Raw genomic sequence first — 25,233 nt, 5'->3', positions numbered from 1 at the left:
AAAATGCCATCTCGCCATAGCAGTTCGTCCTGGACTGTGCATCGGAAATGTCACCATAAACGCTGCACTTGTAATATGGCCGTGTTCCAGCTCGCCGCCCCTGGTGCCCTATTTCCTCTTACATATAACGCGCAATAACCACAACTGTATTCATAGTTTTTATTAAATTAGAAATCCAAAATTATTTTGCTTTAAATACAATAAAATGAAAAGTAATAAATAAGAGTCAAAACATTGTAGCTGACGCATTTCACTTTCTGGACGTCAGCTTAGAGATATGCAGCCCAGAATGTGACATTGCGCTCCACGGGATCGGAATCATTGTAATGTCACCAATTGTGGCTGCTGTACGGATGGAAGATGAAATGAGCAGAGAGTAAACGCTAGAACCAGTCAGTCTCGGCTAAAGCCTGTATTTCTGTTTGGCTCTTTTACTGAGCGGTCACTTGTGTGATAAGGTAGTGAGGGCTGGAGAGGATCCACAAACACTTGGGATATTTATTTAAAATAAAAAGCATTTTATTCCTATGTATGAAAACACAAATATCCAATGTGCATTTGTAGAAATGTCATTTGTTCTACAATTGCCCCGGCATAAGACATAGCATTTACAAAGCAGCATCTAGGACAATAATGTCCTTTGTTATAGTAAAATGTCTCCTGATTTCATCAGAGTTTTTATTCTTTAGTAAATGTCTCGCATTGTGGTTGGAAGTCACCTCTGCCTCCCAGTGATCGGATTGGAGAGAGGAGACACCTCATATAATTACAGAAAAGGGTTTCTCTCGCCACTAATACAATACTGACGCATTTCACAGTGTTTCGTACTAATGTGCCGGCTGGCCCTGAGCCCGTTTGTGTCATGTACCAGAGCTACACGTACAATGCAATAATGATTATTAGAGGACAGGGATATTACCACACTGCTGTGTACAGTATATATAGAGAAAGGCACATGATTGTCACATTTATTAGACGTGAGACCCCCAGTTTCACATAAGGCACAGGGTGTATGCGCTCTCCTTTCTAATACTCAATCAGCCGCTGTTCCTGCAGCAATAACACTGGAGAGAGCGGAGGCATCCTCTCTATTCACTAACAACTGGTCCCCTCACGACGGCCTATTACTACAATGTGATAGTGATGACTAGTCAGACAGTAGTCTGACCGCCTCCGCTGCGGCCTCGCTCCGGTGACTACATCCAAATAGTTTCTACACCAGGCTTTCCCAAATACAGTCCTCAAAGAACCCTAACAGCGCATGTTTTCTAGATCTCAGAATCACAAATGACCTGTGGGTCTTTTAAAAGGTCAGTCATGACAGCACGTGTGCTGCAACAAGGCAATAAGGAAAACATGGACTGTAAGAGGTCACTGAGGACTGGAGTCAGGAACTATTGCTCTTGGTGATATGTTGCGTGAGTTTAGAGCAGGGCTAAGCAATGTGTGGCACTGGAGATGCTGTGGCATTACATATCCCAGTATGCCCTGCCACAGTTTTTCTTTTAGGGCATGCTGGGATGTGTAGTATCAAGGCATCTGGAGTGCCACCTATTACCTAAGCCTGAGCTCAGCCCACACGATGGCTACCTTCATATATTGTAGGTGACATTCAATCCAAAGTATCATGGGCTGCCTGGAAGCAGGTGATATATATACCCTTATATGCATGGCTTTTATTTTTCCTTTCAGCTTCATTACTAGAAAAGAAGAGCATTCACATCTGTTTCTGGGACATGACTGTAGGGGGCGCTCTACCTCTCCTGTCTCATCATTATGCATTGCGTTTAGGTGTACATAGCAAATGCAGCTCACTGCAACTTAAGTGCTACAGGTTCATACAGACTTAAGAGCCATGACTTTAAAAATCTATATCTGAAGACAGCAATTCCCATCAGCATGAGAGTAGGTTCTATATACAGACTCTCCCCACCCCCATATTCTGTCACCTATTTCTTATTTATCTTAATGAGTAATACCAGATTAATACTAAGAGAAACCATCAACTCTAATGATTCACTATCCTTGGTATGTTTTCCCAATTACCTGTACAGTGAACGACTCACCTATTATGAGAGATTAACATAGGCTGTACTGAGAGATCTGGAAAACATGCACTGCGAGCAGGCACACTGACCACCACCAGCCTTGTAACAAAAGAAGTGTGTACTTCTTCAACTCAGTCCTCAAGACATAGTAAAGCTAGACCATTGGTTCTCAAACCTGGTGCCGTGGCTCCCTGGGGTGCCTCTGGACACTTGCAGGGGTGCCCAGGGTTGGTGGTCCAGGACTAATTCAAATGGTTTATGGTCAATGTAATAGTGAAAACCAGTGCTGGTGTTTGCCAAATATAACATATGTGGAGAAACAGAAGCAAATCCTGTCCCTCACCACATAACTGACCCTAAGGATGACCTATAGACACAATTTACTTAATTAAAGATTTCTTTCTATATATCTCAATCAGAAACTTTTGGCCTAGAGGATGAAGGAGAAAAATTCTGATGCTGTAGAGCACCATGATTCCAAAAAGTATGGGAACTGCTCCACTAGACTATAGAGATGGAGCCACGCTCGATGAGCATGGCGGCAGCAAGTGGCGTACCTAAGCACGCTTGCATCTCGGCCCACCGCCCCGCCGTGCGTACATAGACGCTCCCATTTAAAGTAAAGAACAGATGATCATGCAGCACAGATGGTTAATTCAAAATAACTGAAGTACTGGTTAAGTTACCTGTGCTCAAGTATCACTAGGACCTGGACTGTTAGTGGGCCTTGGTTGGGAATGCCTGCCTTAGTGTGCGTCTTGAGGACTGAGTTTGAGGAACACTGATGTAACCTATAACACCAGAGAGTGTGGGACGGACAGAGCCTTAGGCTGGGTACACATTGCACAGACCTATCAGTCACGCTGACCGAGCGGCTGATACACACTTACCAATCAGCCGCTCGTCATGTCTGTGCAGACATCACAGCTGGGAGGGCATATTATAACGATATACTCAGGGCTGTTTTTAGCCAATCTGGCTCCCAGTGCGAGATTTAAAAATGCGCCCCCCCCCCCCCCTCATGACATTTAAAAAAAAAAAAACTTGCGCGCGCCCCCGGCAAGGGGGCATGGCCTCATCTAGATGGGTGTGGTCTCATTTAAATGGGCATGGCCTCGTCTGAAAAGACTACCTCACAATCCAGTTTTTGACCCTGCTCCGACAGATCACGACCACCACAGGAAAAAAGAATTCTACCATATTAAGCCCCACACAGTAATGCCCCCTGCACCATATTATACCACAAACCGCAATGCCCTTGATACATTAAATCCCCACACTACGGCAGGCAAGAGTCCCCATTTCATACATTACGGCAGGTGTCCCCATTTTACACATTGAGAGAGAGAGAGAGAATACTTACAGAGGCGATTACCGCTCTTTAGCCCGCCTCACCAGTCGCTCCCCGCGCCGGCCTTTCCCTCTTCCTAACTTGGATCCCCCTCTGTACTCCGCTCGGGGAAGGGGGGGGGGGGGGGGGGGGAGGAGTTTCACGGAGTGACGAGGTTGCGTCGTGACGTAACGACGCAACCGCGTCATTCCGTGAAACTCCGCCACCCCGAGCGGGTTACTCGGGGAGAAATAGGAGGGGGAAGCAGGGAGCCACAGTTAGTGCCGCGGCAGGCGCCCAGTGCGGTTGCACTGCTCGCCTGCCCCAAGAAACGGCCCTGGATATACTGGCATCGGCTGTGCTGCAGGGCCGGCAGATGTACCTGGGAAGGACGTTGTTCACAGACACAACGGGTGTAAACACCCTCCGAGTCTAGTGTGTACCGAGCCTTAGAGCTAGAGAGCTACATTGTCCCTATAAGGAAATCCTCTAGCTGCATGCAATGTACAACCACCATTACCGGGCGGGATACCGGGGGATGACCGGTCAACTGCAATGTACAACCACCATTACCGGGCGGGATACCGGGCGATGACCGGTCGCTGCAATGTACAACCACCATTACCGGGCGGGATACCGAGGGATGACCAGTCGCTGCAATATACAACCACCATTACCGGGAGGGATACCGGGGGAAATGACCGGTCACTGCAATGTACAACCACCATTACCGGGCGGGATACCGGGGGATTACCAGTCACTGCAATATACAACCACCATTACCGGGTGGGATACCGGGGAAAGACCGGTCACTGCAATGTAAAAATAAGATTTTACTCACCGGTAAATCTATTTCTCGTAGTCCGTAGTGGATGCTGGGGACTCCGTAAAGGAACATGGGGAATAGACGGGCTCCGCAGGAGACTGGGCACTCTAAGAAAGATTTAGTACTACTGGTGTGCACTGGCTCCTCCCTCTATGCCCCTCCTCCAGACCTCAGTTAAGGAAACTGTGCCCGGAAGAGCTGACATTATAAGGAAAGGATTTTGGAATCCAGGGTAAGACTCATACCAGCCACACCAATCACACCGTATAACTTGTGATAACTTACCCAGTTAACAGTATGAACCACAACAGAGCATCAACAATGGATGCCCACATAACATAACCCTTTATTAAGCAATAACTATGTACACGTATTGCAGAAAGTCCGCACTTGGGACGGGCGCCCAGCATCCACTACGGACTACGAGAAATAGGTTTACCGGTGAGTAAAATCGTATTTTCTCTAACGTCCTAGTGGATGCTGGGGACTCCGTAAGGACCATGGGGATTATACCAAAGCTCCCAAACGGGCGGGAGAGTGCGGATGACTCTGCAGCACCGAATGGGCAAACACAAGGTCCTCCTCAGCCAGGGTATCAAACTTGTAGAACTTAGCAAATGTGTTTGTACCCGACCAAGTAGCTGCTCGACAAAGCTGTAATGCAGAGACCCCTCGGGCAGCCGCCCAAGAAGAGCCCACTTTCCTTATGGAATGGGCTTTCACTGATTTTGGATGCGGCAAACCAGCCGCAAAATGAGGCTGCTGAATCGTGCTACAGATCCAGCGAGCAATGGTTTGCTTTGAAGCAGGAGCACCCAGCTTGTTGGATGCATACAGGATAAACAGCGACTCAGTTTTCCTGACTCCAGCCGTCCTGGCAACATAGATCTTCAAAGCCCTGACTACATCAAGAAACTTAGAATCCTCCAAGTCACGAGTAGCCGCAGGCACCACAATAGGTTGGTTCAAATGAAAAGATGACACCACCTTCGGCAGAAATTGCGGATGAGTCCGTAATTCTGCCCTGTCCATATGGAAAACCAGATAGGGGCTTTTACATGACAAAGCCGCCAACTCTGACACACGCCTAGCCGAAGCTAAGGCCAACAGCATGACCACCTTCCACGTGAGATACTTTAGCTCCACGGTCTTAAGTGGCTCAAACCAGTGGGATTTCAGGAAACCCAACACCACGTTGAGATCCCAAGGTGCCACTGGTGGCACAAAAGGGGGGCTGAATATGCAGCACTCCCTTAACAAAGGTCTGAACTTCAGGAAGAGAAGCCAGTTCCTTTTGAAAGAAAATGGATAGGGCCGAAATCTGGACCTTTATCGACCCCAACTTCAGGCCCATAGTCACTCCAGACTGTAGGAAGTGCAGGAACCGGCTTAGCTGGAATTCCTCTGTAGGGGCCTTCCTGGCCTCACACCAGGCAACATATTTTCGCCATATACGGTAATAGTGTCTTGCTGTCACGTCCTTCCTAGCCTTTATCAGCGTAGGAATAACTTCCTCCGGAATGCCTTTTTCCGCTAGGATCCTGCGTTCAACCGCCATGCCGTCAAACGCAGCCGCGGTAAGTCTTGGAACAGACAGGGCCCCTGTTGCAACAGGTCCTGTCTGAGAGGCAGAGGCCATGGGTCCTCTGTGAGCATTTCTTGCAGTTCCGGGTACCAAGTCCTTCTTGGTCAATCCGGAACAATGAGTATTGTTCTCACTACTCTTTTTCTTACGATTCTCAGCACCTTGGGTATGAGAGGAAGAGGAGGAAACACATAGACCGACTGGAACACCCACGGTGTTACCAGGGCGTCCACAGCTATCGCCTGAGGGTCTCTTGACCTGGCGCAATACCTTTTTAGCTTTTTGTTGAGACGGGACGCCATCATGTCCACCTGTGGCAGTTCCCATCAATTTGTAATCTGAGTGAAGACTTCGTGATGAAGTCCCCACTCTCCTAGGTGGAGGTCGTGCCTGCTGAGGAAGTCTGCTTCCCAGTTGTCCACTCCCGGAATTAACACTGCTGACAGTGCTTGCACGTGATTCTCCGCCCAACGAAGAATCCTGGTGGCTTCCGCCATCGCCACTCTGCTTCTTGTGCCGCCCTGGCGGTTTACATGAGCCACTGCGGTGATGTTGTCTGACAGAATCAGCACCGGTTGGTTGCGAAGCAGAGGCACCGCTTGACTCAGGGCGTTGTATATGGCCCTTAGTTCCAGGATATTTATGTGCAGACAAGCCTCCTGACTTGACCACAACCCTTGGAAGTTTCTTCCCTGAGTGACTGCCCCCCACCCTCGGAGGCTGGCATCCGTGGTCACCAGGACCCAGTCCTGTATGCCGAACCTGCGGCCCTCGAGAAGGTGAGCACTCTGTAGCCACCACAGAAGAGACACCCTGGCCCTCGGGGGCAGGGTAATCAGCCGATGCATCTGAAGATGCGATCCGGACCACTTGTCCAACAGATCCCACTGAAAGATCCTCGCATGGAACCTGCCGAAGGGAATGGCTTCGTATGATGCCACCATCTTTCCCAGGACTCGCGTGCAGCGATGCACCGACACCTGTTTCGGTTTTAAGAGGTCTCTGACTAGAGTCACGAGCTCTTGAGCCTTCTCCGCCGGGAGAAACACCTTCTTCTGGACCGTGTCCAGAATCATGCCCAGAAAAGGCAGACGCTTTGTAGGAATCAGCTGTGACTTTGGGATATTCAGAATCCAGCCGTGCTGTTGCAACACTTCCTGAGTGTGCTACGCTGATCAGCAACTGCTCTCTGGACCTCACCTTTATGAGGAGATCGTCCAAGTATGGGATAATTGTGACTCCTTGCTTTCGAAGGAGCACCATCATTTCTGCCATTACCTTGGTAAATATTCTCGGTGCCGTGGAGAGCCCAAACGGCAACGTCTGGAATTGGTAATGACAGTTCTGTACCACAAATCTGAGGTACTCCTGATGAGGTGGATAAATGGGGACATGCAAGTAAGCATCCTTGATGTCCAGAGACACCATAAAATCCCCCTCTTCCAGGCTTGCAATGACCGCTCTGAGCGATTCCATTTTGAACTTGAATCTTTTCAGATAAATGTTCAGGGACTTTAACTTCAATATGGGTCTGACCGAACCGTCCGGTTTCTGTACCACAAACATTGTGGAATAGTATCCTCTTCCTTGTTGAAGGAGGGGAACCTTTACCACCACCTGCTGGAGATATAACTTGTGAATTGCCGCTAACACTACTTCCCGTTCCATGGGGGAGCTGGCAGGGCCGATTTGAGGTAACGGTGAGGGGGCATCACTTCGAATTCCAGCTTGTATCCCTGAGACCATGGTCGGATCTAGGGGGGGGCGAAGGGGGCGACCGCCCCCCCTAACACAGTCATAGCTTCGTCCTCTTTTGAGCAGAAGAGAGCTCTCCGGGGAGAGACTGAGGCAGAACGATGTGCTGCAGCTTATACCACAGCAGCACAGAGGAGCCAGGAGAGCTAGGGTTACAGAGCATTTGCCCCTCACTTGCTGGTGTGTGGGTACTAGGGCTAATAAATACAATTACCCCATAGCACAGTCACCTGTACATAGAACAATCATAAAGCTCTATCTCAGTCTCACTCATAAAGTTCAGTCAGAATTGAGAGAGGAGGAGTTAGGATTGCAGATGGGAGGAGTTGGGACTGTAGAGGGAGGAGTCAAGATTAAACAGTAAACCGCCCCCCCTAAAGAAAAGTCTAGATCCGTCCCTGCCTGAGACACAATCTGTATAGCCCAGGGATCCACCTGTGAGCGAACCCACTGGTGGCTGAAATTTCGGAGACGCGCCCTTACCGCTCCTGGCTCCTGTGGAGCCCCAGCGTCATGCGGTGGATTTAGTGGAAGCCGGGGAGGACTTCTGTTCCTGGGAACTTTCCTCTACCCCTGCCTCTGGCAAGAAAAGACGCACCTCTGACCTTCTTGCTTCTTTGTGATCGAAAGGACTGCATTTGGTAATACGGTGCTTTCTTAGGCTGTGAGGGAATATATGGCAAAAAATTTGACTTCCCAGCCGTAGCTGTGGAAACTAGGTCCGAGAGGCCATCCCCAAACAATTCCTCACCCTCGTAAGGTAAAACCTCCATGTGCTTTTTGGAGTCGGCATCACCTGTCCATTGCCGAGTCCACAGGACCCTTCTGGCAGAAATTGACAATGCATTTATTCTAGAGCCCAGTAGGCAAATGTCCCTCTGGGCATCCCTCATATATAGGACAGCGTCTTTTATATGCCCCAGGGTCAGTAAAATGGTATCCTTGTCTAAGGTATCCATTTCCTCAGACAGAATATCTGTCCATGCTGCTACAGCACTACACATCCAGGCCGACGCAATTGCCAGCCTCAGTAGAGTACCTGAATGTGTATAAACAGACTTCAGGATACTTTCCTGCTTCCTATCTGCAGGATCCTTTAGGGCGGCCGTATCCTGTGACGGCAGGGCCACCTTCTTAGATAAGCGTGTCAGAGCTTTATCTACCCTAGGGGAGGATTCCCAGCGCACCCTGTCCGTTGGCGGGAAAGGGTACGCCATAAGTAACCTTTTGGAAATCAGCACTTTCCTATCGGGGGAATCCCACGCTTTTTCACATAATTCATTTAACTCATGTGAAGGGGGAAAAGTCACCTCTTGCTTTTTCTCCCCATACATATAAACCTTCTTGTCAGGGACAGGGTTTACCTCTGATATGTGCAAAAATCCTTCATTGCTATAATCATGTAGCGGATGGCTTTAGCCATTTTAGGCTGCAATTTTGCATCATCCTCATCGACACTGGAGTCAGAATCCGTGTCGATATCTGTGTCAACAATTATGGATAGTGGGCGCTTCTGAGACCCTGACGGCCTCTGCGCTGTAGGATCAGGCATGGGCTGAGACCCCGACTGTCCCAAGGCATCAGCTTTATCCAACCTTTTATGCAAGGAGTTTACATTATCATTTAACACCTTCCACATATCCATCCAATCAGGTGTCGGCGCCGTCGGCGGAGACACGTCATTCATCTGCACTTGCTCTGCCTCCACATAGCCCTCTTCGTCAAACATGTCGAGACACGCGTACCGACACACCACACACACAGGGGATGCTCTATATGAGGACAGGACTCCCACAAGGCCTTTTGGAGAGACAGAGAGAGAGTATGCCAGCACACACCCCAGCGCTATATGACCCAGGAATCACACAGTAACTTAGTGTTTACCCAGTAGCTGCTGTATATATGATTAATGCGCTAAATTTATGTGCCCCCCCTCTCTGTTTACCCTTTCTACCGTGAGTCTGCAGGGGAGAGCCTGGGGAGCTTCCTCTCAGCGGAGCTGTGGAGAGAAAATGGCGCTGAGGAAGAAGGCCCCGCCCCCTCAGCGGCGGGCTTCTGTCCCGCGATTTTGTGTGAAATGAATGGCGGGGGCTCATGCATATAACAGTGTCCAACTGTATATATGCTGCTTTTGCCAGGAGGTACTTTATTGCTGCCCAGGGCGCCACCCCCTGCGCCTTGCACCCTACAGTGACCGGAGTGTGTGGGTTAGTGTGGGCGCAATGGCACACAGCTGCAGTGCTGTGCGCTACCTCATATGAAGACAGGAGTCTTCTGCCGCCGATTTTGACGTCTTCTTGCTTCAACCCGCCGGCTTCTGTCTTCTGGCTCTGTGAGGGGGACGGCGGAGCGGCTCCGGGAACGGACGACCAAGGTTAGGTTCCTGTGTTCGATCCCTCTGGAGCTAATGGTGTCCAGTAGCCTAAGAAGCGCAACCTAGCCGCAGTTAGTAGGTTTGCTTCTCTCCCCTCAGTCCCACGTAGCAGAGAGTCTGTTGCCAGCAGAAGCTCTCTGAAAATAAAAAAACCTAACTAAAATACTTTCTTATTAGCAAGCTCGGGAGAGCTCACTAAAATGCACCCAGCTCTGTCCGGGCACAGATTCCAACTGAGGTCTGGAGGAGGGGCATAGAGGGAGGAGCCAGTGCACACCAGTAGTACTAAATCTTTCTTAAAGTGCCCAGTCTCCAGCGGAGCCAGTCTATTCCCCATGGTCCTTACGGAGTCCCCAGCATCCACTAGGACGTTCGAGAAACCACCATTACCGGGCGGGATACCGGGGGAAGACCGGTCGCTGCAATATACAACCACCATTACCGGGCGGGATACCGGGGGAAGACCGGTCGCTGCAATGTACAACCACCATTACCGGGCGGGATACCGGGGGATGACCGGTCGCTGCAATGTACAACTACCATTACCGGGCAGGATACTGGGGGATTACCAGTCATTGCAATATACAACCACCATTACCGAGCGGGATACCGGGGGATGACCGGTCACTGCAATGTACAACCACCATTACCGGGCGAGATACCGGGGGATGACCGGTCACTGCAATGTACAACCACCATTACCGGGCGGGATACTGGGGGATTTCCAGTCACTGCAATATACAACCACCATTACCGGGCAGGATACTGGGGGATTACCAGTCACTGCAATGTACAACCATTACCGGCCGGGATACTGGGGGATGACCAGTCACAAGCCTCAATCTCTTGCTTTCAGCTTGTAGTTAGTTTTTCCACTAAACCCTAACCGGAGAAACCCCAACACAATCAGCTGCCGTGCGGTGCGTGGGGGGGGGGGGGGCACATAGGTAAGATCTCTTACTGTCCTGCTGCTTTAATATACATTATTCTATAATACACACAAGTTTTTTATGCAGAGCTACGGCCCAGTCATCGCTCCAGATAAATAGCCCTGAGCTGGATGATGAGGACTGGTAATGAAGACAGATTCCACCGAGCACCTACATTATAGAATATGTCTAGGGGGAGAGCAGTGTGTGCAAATCCAGTGCGGCCACTGAGGTCTCCAGTGTCCTCGTCCGGCGTGTTTGGGGCTGTAGCTGAGGGTTAGTCAGGAAGAGAGAGACTACTAAGAGCAGCACAGACAGTCTATCACCTCCTGGTCATTATGTTCCTGCACGGAGGAGCGAGCGGATGACTCTGCGGACGAATAACCCAGGAACATCTGCAGCTGGGCCCGCAGGCTCTCAATGTGTCTACACTTTACGGCCAGAATCTCATCCAGCTTCTTTACATAGTCCTGAAAACCCTGTACACAAGAGAAGAGAAGATGGTCAGACAATGGCCGAATCCCACATCTGTCTGTATACCGAGCAAGGCGCACAATACAGCTGTAAGGCTTACGGACACCTGATGTAAAGGCTTACTGACACCTCATGTAAAGGCACACTAACTGTTCAGCCCGATTGTTCCTAATATATAGCCATGGGTTGCAGGGTTTAAAACCGGCACCACTGCACGGATTACTGGGCCAGAATAGTTAATGTCAGGTGCTACAACACCTAAGGACGCAGATGTAAAAACTACAAAATCGGGCATAAAAATGTACCGATTACGAAGCAGCGCTAATGACGTGTTTGGCGTCAGGCTAGGAAGGGGTTACGCTGTAGGACAGCGGAGTAGGAAGCGGCGCTAATGACGCATTTGGTGTCAGGCTAGGAAGGGGTTACGCTGTAGGACAGAGAAGTAGGAAGCGGCGCTAATGACGCGTTTGGTGTCAGGCTAGGAAGGGGTTACGCTGTAGGACAGTGGGAGTAGGAAGCAGCGCTAATGACGCGTTTGGTGGCAGGCTAGGAAGTGGTTACGCTGTAGGATAGCAAAGTAGGAAGCAGCACTAATGACACGTTTGGTGTCAGGATAGGAAGGGGTTACACTGTAGGACAGTGGGAGTAGGAAGCGGCACTAATGACGCGTTTGGCGTCAGGCTCGGAAGGGGTTACGCTGTAGGACAGTGGGAGTAGGAAGCGGCACTAATGACGCGTTTGGTGTCAGGCTCGGAAGGGGTTACGCTGTAGGTAAGTGGAGTAGGAAGCAGCGCTAATGACGTGTTTGGTGTCAGGCTAGGACGCAGTTAAGCTGTAGGACAGCGGAGTAGGAAGCAGCGCTAATGACGTGTTTGGTGTCAGGCTAGGACGCAGTTAAGCTGTAGGACAGCGGAGTAGGAAGCAGCGCTAATGACGTGTTTGGTGTCAGGCTCGGAAGGGGTTACGCTGTAGGACAGCGGAGTAGGAAGCGGCGCTAATGACGCATTTGGTGTCAGGCTAGGAAGGGGTTACGCTGTAGGACAGCGAAGTAGGAAGCAGTGCTAATGATGCGTTTGAAGTCAGGCTAGGAAGGGGTTACGCTGTAGGACAACGGAGTAGGAAGCAGCGCTAATGACGTGTTTGGTGCAGGCTAGGAAGGGGTTACGCTGTAGGACAGTGGGAGTAGGAAGCGGCACTAATGACGCGTTTGGTGTCAGGCTCGGAAGGGGTTACGCTGTAGGTAAGTGGAGTAGGAAGCAGCGCTAATGACGTGTTTGGTGTCAGGCTAGGACGCAGTTAAGCTGTAGGACAGCGGAGTAGGAAGCAGCGCTAATGACGTGTTTGGTGTCAGGCTAGGACGCAGTTAAGCTGTAGGACAGCGGAGTAGGAAGCAGCGCTAATGACGTGTTTGGTGTCAGGCTCGGAAGGGGTTACGCTGTAGGACAGCGGAGTAGGAAGCGGCGCTAATGACGCATTTGGTGTCAGGCTAGGAAGGGGTTACGCTGTAGGACAGCGAAGTAGGAAGCAGTGCTAATGATGCGTTTGAAGTCAGGCTAGGAAGGGGTTACGCTGTAGGACAACGGAGTAGGAAGCAGCGCTAATGACGTGTTTGGTGCAGGCTAGGAAGGGGTTACGCTGTAGGACAGTGGGAGTAGGAAGCGGCACTAATGACGCGTTTGGTGTCAGGCTCGGAAGGGGTTACGCTGTAGGTAAGTGGAGTAGGAAGCAGCGCTAATGACGTGTTTGGTGTCAGGCTAGGACGCAGTTAAGCTGTAGGACAGCGGAGTAGGAAGCAGCGCTAATGACGTGTTTGCTGTCAGGCTAGGAAGTGGTTACGCTGTAGGACAGTGGAGTAGGAAGCGGAGCTAATGACGTGTTTGGTGTCAGGCTAGGACGCAGTTAAGCTGTAGGAAAGCGGAGTAGGAAGCAGCGCTAATGACGTGTTTGGTGTCAGGCTAGGAAGTGGTTACGCTGTAGGACAGTGGAGCAGGAAGCGGAGCTAATGACGCGTTTGGTGTCAGGCTAGGAAGGGGTTACGCTGTAGGACAGTGGAGCAGGAAGCGGAGCTAATGACGCGTTTGGTGTCAGGCTAGGAAGGGGTTACGCTGTAGGACAACGGAGTAGGAAGCAGCGCTAATGACGTGTTTGGTGCAGGCTCGGAAGGGGTTACGCTGTAGGACAGTGGGAGTAGGAAGCCGCGCTAATGACGTGTTTGGTGTCAGGCTAGGAAGGGATTACGCTGTAGGACAGTGGGAGTAGGAAGCCGCGCTAATGACGTGTTTGGTGTCAGGATAGGAAGGGGTTACACTGTAGGACAGTGGGAGTAGGAAGCGGCACTAATGACGCGTTTGGCGTCAGGCTCGGAAGGGGTTACACTGTAGGACAGTGGGAGTAGGAAGCCGCGCTAATGACGTGTTTGGTGTCAGGCTAGGAAGGTGTTATATTGACCAAACATTTCTTCAGCTTGAATGTACCCCTGGGGGTATCCTGAGTGTAGAATTTAGTGGATGCGGCGAGGGTTGCAGTGCCCCGTAAGCTGCAGCAGGTGTGGGACAGGACAGTAACAGCATGTCAGTCCTGTTCTCTGGGCATGCTGAGGCCAGTAGCTGTGTCCTTGGAAGCATTTCACTGACCCCCGCAGCATGAGTTTGAAAATGGCACCTAGCGTCGGTAGGTCTATTTGAAAATGGCACCATGGCCCTCATCTTAGCCAAGTGGGGGAGCTGGCATCGGGACTTGGACTTAACCACAGTGGCAGGCCCTCCCAGCGAGCTAGGCAGAAGGAGTCGGATAATTTCCTATTTTATCTCCAAAGGAAATAACAGCGGCAGTGAGTTACAGTGAGCACTTACATACAGGAGAGCAGAGGATCAGTAAGTACTTACCGTATTAGATACACGACTCAGAAGCATCTCCTCCTCTGTGCAAAGAGCAGACATCTCGTTTAGCGCTTTACAATGTGCTTGTACAATAAGCTGCCTAGTGACAGAAAGAAAATTTCATCATTCATCCAATTTGTAATTCTACACGAGGACCTGGAGCGTCCTTCAGACTTATGCTGGCCATACAATAGAGTGACTCTCAAAGGAGTGATGTCGCCAACGATTTCCCTAGAACTCCCCAGCAGCTCCTGGACAAACAATATCGTTAGGTCAGACAAGGGACTTAATTATATATCGGACAATCTGTCATCCACTGCTTGCACATCTCTAGCAAAAATGCCAGATCCTATGGCAGCGGGTAAGATCTGAAGAAACAACAAACGACCCGCGGGACCATGCATTAGATAGTTATCGTTGGGAAAAGTGTACGATTTCGAAGATTTATCGTTCCGATGCGTCAAAATCGTCCCATCGGCCTTAAAAACATGTTGCCCAGCTGAAGCCTTCGCTTCAGCCAAAAGTGGTTTCCTAATATCACATTACTCAGGGTATTCATTCCAGGCAGGCTCATGGCAAAGAAGGGGAGGACTTTCAGACATGGAATCCGGGGCTGGCACACCACACCCGCTACAAAGAATCCGACGCTGGCTCACCCCACCCACTACAAGGAATCAGACACTGGTATATCATACCTCCAGGAAAAAATTTTTAAAGAAAATTCACCCTGGTAAACCATCAACCTCCAGTAAGAAAGCTCACCACGTCTACTTACTGGGCTTTTTCCAGGCTTTTGTCTTGGTGAACATTCATGTGGATGGGCTGTAACTGGGTGGCAGTGCCCACATTAGTCCTGGAACTACTCTCCTCTCTGCTCTGGGCACATCTTGGCATCTTCTCATCCTGGATACCATGGTGGGGAAATAGACATTTCATTAGTCTGTTTTTAAGATGCTCCAGGTCACAGTCTCGGAAAGGCAACCTTCTGGAGAGTTCAGAACATTTGCAATCTGTGTCAGCGACAGGTGACTCTTGGTAGTGACCGTCGCTCTCTGTAGGAGAGCCGTTACATTTGGATGGTTTACTAGTGATCACTTTAAAGACGTCTGCCTTGGCCTTATTTGGAGTTAGGTTGTTCTCATGTTTGTCTTTGGCAGCTTCAACTGTTTCCTCAAAAGTCTTCCTACCAAGCCCCCGAGGCAGAGGAGCAATCTCATGCTTTTTAGGATCTGAGCTGCTTTCTTCAGTATCCGCATCATAATAGTGACTGACCAGGTCACCAGATCTGGAAATTGCAACATCTAAGTAGGAAGAATCACTGATGCTGAAGGAACTATTTTGCCTAGAGCTTGGTGAGCCACCGGAACATGGCTGGGAACCATTGTTGGCTTCTGGAGGGCGGTCCTTGGCTCTTTGCTGGGAGTTCTGAGCATGCAAGCTTTCATTATATCGCAGCATCTGTTTGACAAGTGCTGACAGATTATTTTCGACAGACCTGTCATTTGTGTGAGAATCTATAGCCGCATCCTTCTCAGAAGTTGTATTCCCTGCCCCGCCATCAGATCTTGAGGACTCGTGGGGTTCCAGGTCAGGAGTAGCCTCCAGTGACCAGTTATCCTGGAGCAACGACACAGTGAGAGGGGGCATCAATTCAGAGGCAGAGTCTGATGACTTATTCATGGACTCTCCAGCGTCCATGCTGCTCAACATGGCTCTTGCAGCTTGGGCCCCTAGTAAAGGAAGAGTTCTATCACCCTGTTCCTGTAATGGACCAAAAGCACTAGATACGTCCTCCACAGGACTGGGCATGACAGAAGGATCTTTCTTTTTCTTTAGCTGGTTCGGTAGGTCCTCATGAGAAGAATATGGCTTTTCTGGAGTATTGCTGATGTCCGACGAGCCGTGTGCACTGGTGGAATCATCTTGAGAACTCCATGAAGAATGGTCACCATGTCCTGTCCTCTTTCTCTCTGCCAAACCACAGCCACTCGCACAATTACAGCTCACCATGTTTTTGTACTCCCGTGATTCGGAATAATTAAAGCACAATCCTTGACCCCTACCAGAGCACTTCCTGATCTCAGTGTTTGGCGAACCCTGGTGAAGAAAAAATGAAAGTCTTTCACGGACCATCTCCTCTTTTCTTCCTTTCTTCTGATTGGAAGCATATGAGAAGGAGTCTTCGCTAAAATCGCTGTCATCTGGGTCTTCCTGGGACTGTCCTTCACACGGTGGAGTTGGGCTGATGATATGGCCAACTGTAACCTCTTGCGGCTTATAACGGTCTAAAATCTTTTCAAGAGGTTGATATTGTAGTTTCTGATGGAGAATCGGTGGGTGTTGGAACTGCTGATGATAAAATCTCAAGCGTTCCTCCCTTTCCTTCTGCTCTGGAAGAACCCCCAAATCACTGCTGGCATTTCTGCGGACTGGACCATCACCAGAACTAAAAGCTCTTGTATTGTTATTCTCCAATGATGTCCCAGCCCTTGGCACAATTTGCTTCTGCACAGGCTGTACGGCTTGTACTCTTTGCAAATTCTGACGACTGTGGCTAAAATTATTTTCTCTAAATTCATGTGACATCTGTGATTTATTGCCACAAGGATTCCTGGGCGTAGGATTCTGATCCTGGTTATTTTCGGTCTTTTTTTTACCAATCTTAATAAATCCTTTGACTGGGGTGGTGTGAGCGATCCAGGCTTGGCCAGGGCTCCCTTTCACGGTATTTGGTTTCGTACAGGTTTTGGGAGTGGAAGACAGCGGTATATTAGACGGATGGAAGACAGAAGGATAGGACTTGGACTTTAGGGTATTCGAGGTGGTGGAGGGGTGCTGTAATCCCAATTTTACTTTCTTAGGCGATATTTTTTCCCCCGGCATAGAAGAAGAATTCTGGACCCGTTTTGGAGAGAACCCTGAAGCAGATCTGCTGCGATTAGTGCAGGACGTTGTGCATCTCATTCCCTTTTTTAATTCTTTTACCCTGGAAAACAATATACAATGTAATGTCATTGTTTAATTCTTTAGCTTTTAAACTGTATTTCCACACAAAAATAAATGGGCGTACAAATTATTTTCAAAAATTATTCCGGGCCGCAGAACGTACTGAAATAATCTCCAAAATTTAAACAATTACTTTAGTCAGTTAAAGACTCGGACAGACACAGCTGTTGCTGCTACAAGTTGTGAATAACTGAAATTCTTTAGCAACATCTGTAACCATACAAATGAAAAATATGAATTGACTGTTTCTATGGTTACAGGTGTCCTATCATTTACTGTACATGTTTATCAAATAGCAGCAACAGCCAAGTCTTCCGTATGGCAATACTGGGCACAAGTCCAATACAAAAAGTGTGACTTACAGTTTTTAACCAGATAAGGAGATTTTTGTCTTACCTGTTAAATCCTTTTTTCTGAAGCCATGGTTAACACTGGGGACAGGGGGTGTACCCAGGCGAGTTAAACTTGTGGAATGCACCGTGGGAAGCCCCTCCTCCCCTATGCATAGCCTGCCTCAGGCCAGTCAGTTTATTAACTATACAAGCCAAGAGAGAAAGAGAGAAAGAAAGGGACAGAAAGGAAGAAAGGGAAAGAAAGGGAAAGAAAGGAAGAATGAATAAGAGAACCCACACCGATACAACCTCGATATATACAGGGGAACATGTCCGGAACAATGTCGCGAGGAGCGGAAGGGTGGGCGCTCAGTGTCAACCATGGCTTCAGAAAAAAGGATTTAACAGGTGAGACAAAAATATCCTTTTTTCTGTCAGCCAATGGTCTGACACTGGGCACAGTGGGACGTCCCAAAGCTGTCCCGTTACGGGCGGGAACGCTCCCAAGCTATACTAAGGACCCTAAGCCCAAAGCGAAGGTGTCGAACCTATAGAACCGAAGAAAGCCGAAGACCAAGTCGCTGCTCTGCAGAGTTGCTCTGCCGAAGCCCCATGGCAGGCCGCCCAGGAAGTGCCAACTGATCTCGTGGAATGGCCATCTTCAAGCCAAGCAAAAATGCCATCTTCCAGGTGAGCCAGTGAAGATCAACCTTTTCTAGAGGCTCAAATGGAGCCTTTTGTAGAGTCCGAAGGACCAAGGACAAATCCCATGGGTTAACCGGAGGTACATAAGGTGGTTGAATATGAAGAACCCCCTGCAGAAATGTATGAACAGCGGAGCATCGAGCCTCCCGCCACTGGAACAAAAACGGACAGAGACGAAACTTGTACCTTGAGAGAAGCTAAGTCCAGCGTCTAACCCAGACTGTAGGAAAGCTAAGAGTCGGGAGAGGCGATACTGGAGAGGGTCCAGGCGACGAGCAGCGCACCACTTAAAATAGGTGGGTCACACGCAATAGTAAATCCGCGTTGTGGATGGTTTCCTAGCAGAGATCATAGTATTGATAACGTTCGAAGAGAAACACCTAGCTCTCAAGACCGACTGTTCAATAGCCAACCCGTCAAATTCAGACGTTGAAGATCCGGATGCAGACAAGGGCCCTGAGACAGTAAGTCTGGTTATTGACAGAGGTGCCATGGTGGAGTTACGGAGAGGGTGAGTAGATCCGCATACCAAGCCCTGTTCGGCCAGTAGGGAGCGATCAGAATCACTGTTACCGCTTCCGATTTGAGCTTGCGAAGAACCCTCTGGAGAAGAGCCACAGGCGGGAAGACATGCACCATTTGAAAGGGCCAAGGCACCACCAGGGCATCTATGAGATACGCGCCCGGGTCCCTTGTTCGAGCTCCGTAAAAGGGAAGCTTGTGGTTGTGCTGGGAATCGAACAGATCAATCTGAGGTTGACCCTAGCAAGCGACCAGCATCTGGAAGACCTTGGGGTGGAGAGAGCACTCGACTGAGTGTACATCATGTCGGCTGAGGAAGTCTGCTTCCAAATTCAACACCCCTGGAATGTAGACCGCAGAAATGGCTGGTACAAATTTTTCCACCCATCGCAGAATGTGGCTGGCCTCCTTCATGGCTGCCAGACTGTGAATGCCGCCTTGGTGGTTTATGTATGCCACAGCGGTTGCCTTGTCCGACTGGATTTTCAGGGGACTGTGATATAATTATGTTCCCGCTTGAGACAGCGCTCCGAAGACCGCTCGCAGTTCCAGAACATTGATGGAGAGCTTCCTCTCTTGACATGTCCAACGACCCTGAAAGGAATGATCTTCCACCACAGCGCCCCATCCCCTTAGACTAGCATCTGTTGTGAGGATGACCCAATCAAGAATGCAGAAGGCACGACCCTTGTTCAAGTGGGACGTGTGAAGCCACAACAGGAGCGATAAACGGGTGTTCCTGGAGAGGCAGTTCCTCTGAGATTTGAGATGCAGCGGGGAGTGATCCCAGTTCCGCAAGTGTTCCAGTTGCAATGGCCTGGAGCGAAACTGCAAACTCCACCATCTCGAAGTGAGAGACCATCTTTCTCAGAAGTAGCATGCAAAAGTTAATTGAGACAGTCTTTTGAGCCAGGAAGGCTCGAATCATCTCCTGGATGGCTCTCCGCTTGTCGTCCGGGAGAAAGATTCTCTGTGCCTTAGAATCCAATAGTGCTCTCAAATGAATCATGCGCTGAGATGGGGTGAGGCTGGATTTCCGCCAATTAATCAGCCAGCTGTGTGACTGCAAAAACGTCAGAGTGGTAAAAAATGTGATCCTGAAGACTGGCCTGAGATTGCGCCATCAGAAGGAGATCGTCCAGGTAAAGGAAGATGCGGAATCCCTGCAACCGCAACCAGGCCGTTATTACTGCCATCACCTTGGTGAACACTTGTGGTGCAGTGGAGAGTCCGAACGGCAACGCCTGGAACTGGTAATGATCTTGCTGAATTGTAAAATGGAGAAATTTCTGGTGACTTTCCTGTATAGGGGATGTGCAGATATGCAACCTGGACATCCTTAGAGGCCATAAAGTCTCCCTGTTCCAAGGCCTGTATGATAAATCTGAGGGATTCCATGCGAAACTTCGGGACTCTGAGAAACTGGTTGAGGGTTTGTAAATAGAGTACAGGACAGAAGGAACCATCCAGCTTTGGAACGAAGAATAGGTTTGAATAAAAACCTGTACCGCGTTGATGCACTGGAACCTCCCGTGATAGCAGGGATTGAACAGAGTGCTGGAGTGCCGTAGCCTTGCCGAGGTCTGAAGGCAGACCCATGGGAAAGAATCGTCTGGGGGGTCTGTTCATGAACGTGAGGGCGTAATCTTTGGATACGATGTCCGTAATCCAGGCGTCTGCTGTCGTCTGCTCCCAGACCTTAGCGAAGCGAAGGAGACGACAGCCCACCCCGGAGGCCTCCAGGAGGGAGATCATGCAGTCATGCTGTAGTCTTTTCGTCCGGCTTGGGAGCCTGGCGTTTTCCAGACCAGGCTTGGCGACCCTTTGCAGGATTAGCAGAGGGAGCTTGGAAACGGGAAGACGGCTGCCCCCGGGCCTTACCTTGCGGCCAAAAATAACGAAAGGTAGGAATATTAGATTTTGGTGCAGCAGAGGGCAGAAAAGTAGTATTGGAAGCTGCCACTGCGGCTACAATTTTGTTCAGCGTCTCGCCGAAGATTACCTCCCCTGAAAAGGGTAGGGTCTCTAATGCCTTTTCTAGAATTTCCATCCGCGCCAAGAACGTAACCAAAGAACACGTCTAGCCGCTACCGGTGAAGCAGAAATCTTGGAAGACGACGTGCTTGCGTCCAGCACTGCTTCTAAGAAAGTGTTGGCCTCCCTAATATTGTCAACATATTTGATGAGGTCAGAGCGTCGCATGTTTGACCGCAGACCCTCTGTCAAGACATCCAACCAACAGCCAATAGACAAAGAAACCCAGGCTGAAGCTATAACAGGTCTGAGAGCCGCTCCAGCATTGGAGTAGTTGGACTTCAGGAACTGCTCCAGTTTTCTGTCTGTAGGTTCCTTTAGAGACGTTACGTCTGGTATAGGAAGGGTGGAAGACTTAACCAGGCGGGCCACATGCGCGTCCACAGGTGGCGGAATTTCCCACTTTTATCGGTCTGATTCTGCCACGGGATAAAATATACGTTATGGTAAGGACTTACCGTTGATAACGGTATTTCTCCTAAGTCCACAGGATAACACTGGTATATGATGAAGCGACAGCGGATTTGCACCAATCTGTCAAAGCTTTTCAGCCTCCCAGCATTCAACGAGCCCGTCCATATATCCCCGCCTCCTGGCTCTGGCAAATCAGTTGTATTCAAAAGCTCAAAGCAGGAGCATCATAGATGGCCCTAATCAGGCGAGAAGAACACACATACACACCCTTCCGTACAAGAAGGAAGAGGCTAGTGAGTAAAAGGATCATCAAATCAGGTGCGACAGGGTGGGATCCCTGTGGACTTAGGAGAAATACCATTATCAACTGTAAGTTCTTACCATAACGTATATTTCTCCGGCAGGGTCCACAGGTTATCCACAGGATAACATTGGGATTTCCCAAAGCAATTTAGTGGTGGGGACGCTCCTGATTGGACAGGAGAATCCTTTGCCCAAATCCAGCGTCATGAGAGGCAAAGGTATCCATGGCATAATGTCTAATGAATGTGTTAATGGAAGACCATGTGGCTGCCTTACATATCTGTTCTGCTGAAGCACCATGTTGTGCTGCCCATGATGGACCTACCTTACGAGTAGAGTGTGCAGAGACATTAGCCAGAACAGGGAGATCAGCTTGAGAATATGCTTCTGAAATCGTCATCCGAAGCCATCTTGCCAGTGTCTGCTTATCAGCAGGCCATCCTCTCTTGTGAAATCCGTAGAGAATGAAGAGAGAATCTGTCTGTCTGATGGCACTGGTACGATCCACATAGATCCTTAAGGCACGGACCACGTCCAGCGATGCATCTCCCACAGAAAGGCCCGGTACCTGGAAAGCCAGGACTACAATTTCTTAGTTATGGTGGAATTTAGACACCACCTTGGGAAGATACCCAGATCTAGTTCCGAGAACTGCTTTATCTGGATTAAAAAAATTAAATCAGAAATGGGGAACGACATGACAATGCCCCTAAATCTGACACTCTTCTAGCTGATGCCATGGCCAGTAGAAAGAGAACTTTAGCCGTCAACCATTTAAGATCCACTTTATTAAGAGGTTCAAATGGGGCAACTTGAAGGGCCTTTAGGATTAAATTTAAGTCCCAAGGAACTGTAGGAGGAACTAAAGGAGGTTGAATGCACAGCATTCCCTGGAAAAAAGTACGCACATCCTGTAGTTGGCAATTTTCTTTTGAAACCATACAGTCAATGCAGACACTTGCACTCTCAAGGAAGGCACCTTCAAACCTTTATCCATTCCTGCCTGAAGGAATGCTAAGACCCTGGAAACTCTGAAAGACTTAGGGTCCATTTTCCGTTCACTGCACCAATGAATATAGGTTTGCCATATTCGGTGATAAATGCGTGCTGAGGAAGGTTTCCTTACTCTGAGCATTGTTTGAATTACCTGTTGTGAGAATCCTCTTGACTTCAGGATAGAGGTTTCAGGAGCCACGCCGTCAAAGACAGTTGATTCAGATGTCTGTGATAACAAGGACCCTGCATCAGTAGATATGGACGTTGAGGGAGCAGGAGTGGGGCATCCATCGACATTCTCTGCAGATCTGTGTACCAATGCCTTCTGTGCCAGTCCGAAGCTATTAGTATCACGGCACCCTTTCCTTGCTTTATCTTTCTCCCCACCCTGGGTAATAGGATGATTGGAGGAAACACATAAGCCAGTCCCATTTCACTGACAGGGCACCCACAAAGATCGCTCTGGGATCCTTTGAATGCGAGAACTTTGTTGTTCTGATGGGACGCCATGATATCTAGCTCTGGCAACCCCCACTTGTCTACTAGGGTCTGGAAGACCTCTGGGTGTAGAGCCCATTCACTTGCCTGAATGGCGTGTCGACTGAGAAAATCCGCTTCCCAGTTTAGGACTCCCGGAACGAATACAGCGGACAAGGCTGGATGATGAAGTTCTGCCCACTTTAGTATGCGACTTACCTCCATCGCTTTTCGGCTGCGAGTTCCTCCCTGATGGTTGAAGTATGCTACGGCCGTCGCATCATCCGAGTGGATCTGAACTGGTTTTCCCCCGAAAAATGTCCTTTGCCTGAATCAGTGCCATGTACATGGCCCGAAGTTCCAATACATTTATTGGCAGGCAACCTTCTTCCTTGGTCCATTTCCCCTGGAAATACAACCTTCCTGACACTGCTCCCCAGCCCTGGAGACTGGCATCTGTCGTCAGAATTTCCCAATCTGATATCCAAAAGAGTTTCCCCTTGTCCAGATGGGATGTCTGTAGCCACCAGGCTAATGACCTTCTTACTTCTATCGTAAGAACCATATTCTGCATTTTTATCATCTGATGCAACCCATTCCATTTGGCAAGGATAGATGCTGCAGAGGCCTCGAGTGGAACTGTGCATACTCCACCATGTCGAATGTTGACACCATCAATCCCATCACACGCATTGCTGCGTGAATGGATACCTATTGACTATGTAGCAAGTCCTGAATCCTTGACTGAACCTTGGATATCTTGTTCAGAGACAAAATTACTCTCTGAAGACTTGAATCCAGTACATCCCCAAGTGAGTCATCCTCTGTGATGGAACCAGAGACAATTTTGCCCAATTTATGAGCTACCCGTGCCTTTGCAGACACGTTATTGTCTCTTGCAGATGACATAGGAGCAATTCCTGCGACTGTGCCAGGATTAAAAGATCGTTGAGGTATAGAAAAATTCTTATCCCCTGCTGGCGGAGATAAACTGCCATTACCACCATAATCTTGGTAAATATTCTGGGGGCTATGGTTAACCCAAAAGGTAGGGCCTGGAACTGAAAATGCTGTTGGAGGATAGTGAACCTGAGATAGCACTGATGGGACAGTGCTATAGGAACATGTAGGTAAGCATCCTGTATATCCAGGGATACCATATAATCCCCTGGCTCCATGGCCAAAATGATGGAACGTAAAGTCTCCATATGAAACCGCGGTACCCAAATGTACTTGTTCAGCACTTTGAGATTGAGAATGGGCTGAAATGACCCATTTGGTTTCTGAACTAGAAACAGGTTGGAGTAAAATCCCTGTCCCCGTTGCGCAGGAGGAACTGGAATGGCTACTCCTGACTGAAGCAATTTCTGAACTGCCTCTTGCAAAGCCCTGGCCTTCGTCTCTACCCGAGACAGGCTAGTACAAAAAAACCTTTGAGGAGGGTGCTTCTAGAAGGCAAAAGCATAACCTAGAGATACCGCTTCCTGCACCCAGGCATCTGTTGTAGACTGCTGCCAGATCTGTGCAAACTGAAGTCGGCCCCCCACCCTGGGATCCCCAAGGTGGAGGCCCGCACCATCAGGCTGATGGCTTATTAACTGTTTTACCACCCGGTCCTCTGGCAGCTCAAAGCTTTTTGGTCTTACCAGACTTGTTGTATTGGGACTGCCTGACATCACTTTTTTCTTTAACTTTCCTTGAGACCGAAAGGGCCGAAAAGCCGGAACTTTAGGTTTGAAATTGTATGTGGAAGGAAACTATCTATTTAGAGTCTGCTTCTGATTCCAAAATATCTGTCAAATCTTTACCATAAAGAATATCTCCAGAAAAGGGCAACGATTCCAAAACCTTCTTAGATTCTGAATCAGCTTTCCACGTACGTAGCCAAACTGCAGCGATTGCTGAAGCGGATGCCCTGGAGGCAATAGTACCCATATCCAATGCTGCTTCTTCCAGGAACATTGCAGCCTGTTTTATACGTGCTATATGGGATTTTTGCTCTCTAGATGCTATTGAAAAGCCCCCTTCCAATGCATCAGCCCAGGCAGCCACTGCCTTTGCCATCCAAGCTGAAGCCATGGCTGGCCTTATGACTGCCCCAGACAGGGAAAAAATGTTTTTTAAAAAGCTATCAACTCTCCTATCCGTGACCTCATTTAATGATGTTGAAGGCAAAGGTAATGTAGATTTTCGCACTAATCAAATCACATGAGTATCTACTTTAGGAGCCACCCCCCTTTTTAA

The 25,233-nt window shown here is 49.1% G+C and overlaps 1 protein-coding gene across 3 annotated transcripts in view; it reads right to left on the bottom strand.

Annotated features, from left to right (window-relative positions):
- Window positions 1–10,873: 10,873 nt before the first annotated feature.
- The window catches only part of KIF24 (kinesin family member 24), a 106,605-nt gene continuing 92,245 nt past the window's right edge, over window positions 10,874–25,233 (bottom strand). For all 3 annotated transcript variants that reach the window (XM_063957772.1, XM_063957783.1, XM_063957763.1), the window contains 3 exons: window positions 14,976–17,186; window positions 14,207–14,300; window positions 10,874–11,326 (listed from right to left, as the gene is read on the bottom strand). In XM_063957772.1, coding sequence (XP_063813842.1) covers window positions 11,147–11,326; window positions 14,207–14,300; window positions 14,976–17,186 — 2,485 coding nt within the window. In that variant the 3' untranslated portion in view covers window positions 10,874–11,146. The remainder of the gene's footprint in view (window positions 11,327–14,206; window positions 14,301–14,975; window positions 17,187–25,233) is intronic.

This window comes from Pseudophryne corroboree, chromosome 1 (assembly GCF_028390025.1).
Source record: "Pseudophryne corroboree isolate aPseCor3 chromosome 1, aPseCor3.hap2, whole genome shotgun sequence".
Classification (NCBI taxonomy): Eukaryota; Metazoa; Chordata; class Amphibia; order Anura; family Myobatrachidae; genus Pseudophryne; species Pseudophryne corroboree.
This window is presented reverse-complemented; position numbering and strand designations above follow the sequence as displayed.